Source organism: Diachasmimorpha longicaudata, chromosome 6 (assembly GCF_034640455.1).
Source record: "Diachasmimorpha longicaudata isolate KC_UGA_2023 chromosome 6, iyDiaLong2, whole genome shotgun sequence".
In the NCBI taxonomy this organism is placed as follows: domain Eukaryota; kingdom Metazoa; phylum Arthropoda; class Insecta; order Hymenoptera; family Braconidae; genus Diachasmimorpha; species Diachasmimorpha longicaudata.
In genome coordinates this window covers 408,093-411,963 of record NC_087230.1, presented here as the reverse complement: position 1 = coordinate 411,963, position 3,871 = coordinate 408,093, and the positions used below count along the sequence as shown (strand labels likewise).

The 3,871-nt window shown below is 42.1% G+C and overlaps 1 protein-coding gene across 1 annotated transcript; it reads right to left on the bottom strand.

The window, feature by feature from the left end:
• Positions 1-1,937: 1,937 nt before the first annotated feature.
• Positions 1,938-2,968, bottom strand: LOC135163518 (uncharacterized protein F54H12.2-like). Its single transcript, XM_064122997.1, has 2 exons — positions 2,705-2,968; positions 1,938-2,648 (listed from the first exon to the last, which is right to left on the bottom strand). The coding sequence occupies exons 1-2, from the start codon at positions 2,966-2,968 to the stop codon at positions 1,938-1,940; spliced, it is 975 nt and encodes a 324-aa protein (XP_063979067.1).
• Between the last annotated feature and the right edge of the window lie 903 nt (positions 2,969-3,871).

Here is a 3,871-nt window from a genome sequence, read left to right as displayed (position 1 = left end):
CTTTTCCCCCACTTTAATTTGCAAAATAAAAAAAATATTGAAGTAATGGTTGTTACGAAAAAATATAGAATGGTATGGTCTTTTTGTCAAAGTTTGTTTGCGTTTTGTAAAAAAAGTTCATTCTATGGTCAATACCAACGTTGGGGTCAACTGTTGCCAGGGGCCCTGCGCGTGCGCACATGCAAACACGACACGATACTTTTCAAAAGAATTCATACATAATGAATAATTAGATGTAGAAGAAAGAAATTTTGTTATTTATCATCTGCAAACAATTTTGTTTCCATTGGCAAATATTATTCATGTGTACAAACAAAAAATAAGTGGACTAGGGTACTGACTTTCGGTCATTCATTTATTTAATTAACGAAAAAAGTAATGCACGTTCTACAAACGTTTTTAATTGTATTACAAGGATCTAGAAAGGTGTTACTATTGACCTAAATGAAGAAACTTCTAAATGTTTAATCATGCGGTGCTAGTCATCTAACACCCCCCACATAACTGTTTTTGAAATCCATAGGTGAAAGTAGTCAGTGGGCACGATTGGCGAATTTATTCCAGGAATCGTCCCCCTTCCCCGCTTTTTCCAGACGTGAACGAACAGGTTTTCCCATTGTCCTTTCAGGAGGACGTCGCCGCTCTGTGGGCCCCCTGGGGTGAGGGTTCCTAAAAGGATGTCTTTGTTCTACAGGAAGTGGGTGGTGGGTGGGTGGTAAGGGTCACGTGGTTCGAAAGGGTGGAAAGTGGGTGGTAAGGGTCACACGATTCAAAAGGGGGGCGGTGGGGGGAAGGGTCACGTGATTTAAAAGAGGGGGGAGTGGGAAATGTGGGTATATATGTGGGAAATGAAATGAATATATAATAGATAATTCATTGAGTATATAAATCATTTATTCAGCAATTATACTTGTATGGGGGTGATACATAATATTAGGGATTTAAAAAATAGTAGTAATCAAAATTATTATTATTATTATTATCAAATTAATGCAAACGGAATATATATTTTAAAGACCGTTGGTTACAATGCAAACTACCTTTACCAGACAAGTTATGAAAAGGTTTACTTAAATTTCTACGATTACAATTGCGTTTTTGAATAATTTTGTTGAACATTTTTATAACAATGCGATCGTTACGTTTTGTGTCTGAAGTAAATAGTTTATGAAAGGACTCCAAAGACCGATCATTGAACCACCAGTGAAGCACAACAATGCAGTACTGCCCACAAACATCAGACGATAAATCTTGGAGTCTCTTCTGGCTCCATTCATAAACATTGCAATTTCGCTTAAGGCGCTGAGAGATTCTTGTATCGAAGGGTGGCATTCCGAAGCTGTCGAAATAGATTCCTCGCCTATTTGAACCGAGGTAAACGGCAACCCAGTGACTTCCTGCCTTATTGTGGTTGTCGGTGTTGATGATGATAGCACAGGGCCGGGGCCATGTCCAGGGGATACGGTCGGCAGGGTAGACACCTCCAATGCATGCATCTGTATGCGGTAATACCTCCAGGATCTCACGTGTATTCATAGAACGACGGTAATCCGGGAAATTAGCGTGGGTCTCGTTCAGCAGGGTGGATGCAAACTAATGCAATCTTATGCTGCGCGTCCATTAAGTAGTCTTCCATTTTCATCCGCTGTAGTCGACAATAACCTGCCTTGTGGAATCAATTTCTCGCAAATTGTCATATTCGGCGTACAACAAACAATTTACATTCTGCTCTGTTGCTCTATCGAAACGAACTTAAATGCGAATACTTCCACTTTTCACCAGATTCCAATGGCCAGCGGAACTTGCAGTTAAATCAGGAGTCAGATCGAATGCGAACAAGCAAAATCCATCGGAATAGGCCGGACGAGAGATGCTATTTCCATGGTCGCTGAAATGTGTTCCAGTACCAGCAAATAGGGCGTTGAATGCCTCTACATCTAGGCAGACGCCAGAGGTGAAACTTCGCTGCAGAGGTTTTGTAGGTACTTGACGTCCATCGACATTCGGCATAAAAAGTTTATCCCAAAATTTTGAAAGTTGAAGGGATTCTTCTTCCTCGATCCGTTGAAACTGGCATTTTCAACAAATCCCAGTATGATTCTTTTAGGCAGCTGTCCCAAAAGCGCATCGTCTATTGTCTCTCCCATAATCCCCCTATGGAGAACAAAAGATTTGACCTCCACCCGTGTCAAAGGATATTTCGCAGTTGTCTTTGCAAGGGTTTTAGCGTGAGCTATCAAAATTCCAGGGCTGAGTTTCACACGGCGAACTATCAAGGAGGCTTCTTCTATATGCAACTTATAATTCTGGGCAGTATCGTCCATAAGGCAATAGTCATCCTTTGCACGGATAAGACGAACGCGTAGCTCTACGCCATTGATCAAAAACTTATCTTGATTGAACACGGAACAATGTAAATATCCCAGTAGATCAAATGTTGTTCCACCTATAGTAAATGCCTGACGTGCAGCTAACCCATTGTTGTTTCTCGCATCACCCGTCGCTACAGCAGTAGAATCCATTGCACCATAGCTATCCATAGCCCAAAGAGACATTCCAAGATGGGAGGACTTTGCATGTGTTCCATAGTTTAGCAATGTTTCAATGTATGCACTATAGACGTACAGATTATTTGGAGGCGTAACAACCTTTTGGTTGAAATATACATCCACTTGGGTAACATTAAATGTAAAAAATTATTCACAGGACCAACAGAGTCGTCTACAGCAGCAGTGCCCTCGGGTTTCAGGATTCTGGCGCGAACTTTGATCATGGTGTGCGCCAAATCAATAAATTCTTCTCCATGGCCTGGTACGATGAATTCAATAGGGGCATCGTCTGATAGCGTAGAGACACGATTGTAATAAACAAATTGCGAATTTTCCATACTTGTTTGAGTAGGAGGTGTGGTAAATTGGTCCAGCTCCGACTTCACACACTCAGAAGAGTGCGAATGTAGAAACGACATGATGATTAGTTGAAAATATCGTATAAATCACGCGTCTTCCGCTTTGATTTATGTCTCATTACTTTTTTCACTTTCTTGCTTTTTTTGTTTCCAACAGGTCTCTTCTTCTTATTCTTCCGAGTTTTGGACGTCTTGGCAGATCCAGGGCCAGCGAGCTTATGAGAAGCGAGGCGTTTACGCTTTCTCTTAAATCCTGAGCCACGCATCATGGTTCCAAATTTGTCCTGGGTCCTTCTTTTCAATTTCAATCCAGACTCGGCTAATCGGTCTACCAGCGCCACCTTTGAAGGCTTGCCATTTGTCACTACATCCCCAACCACGTTAATACCCGCATTGAGAGCTTCTTTACCGACAGCTCGGGCTGCGCTTCCCAGATAGAGTAGAATGCGTCGAAAAAGACCACCGAGGAAAGCACCGATTCCATGACCTTGTTGATAAGGACTTCCAACGAATACCCTTCCAAAATCAGTATATCTATCCACTGTTCTGCCACCAGCTTGGTTTGCGTAATATGCAAGGTAGGGACTCATTTTTTAGTCAATCAATCCTCTTGAATTGAAGTGTCACGTTCAAAGGACCATACTCGAATGGAATCATATCGCCCTGATTGCATCTTTGTACTATTTCAATTGTGCGAAATGAATACCCCACCAACAGAATATAATGAGGAGTGGAAAACGTAGTACAGTGCATGGATACATAGCTATACGTAGAAACGCTGAATGGTACCACTCGCAACAGAGATGACTGCACGTCACCTGTTGCGGAGGGTACACAAAGATCGCTGTAGATGAACAGATTCACCGGTAAACCTCTGGCCAAACTTGCTGGTAAAGATCCTTGACAATAGGGCCTGGCGTTTGTGAAGCTGTGTACACGTCTCTCAAAGCCCAACATATCGGC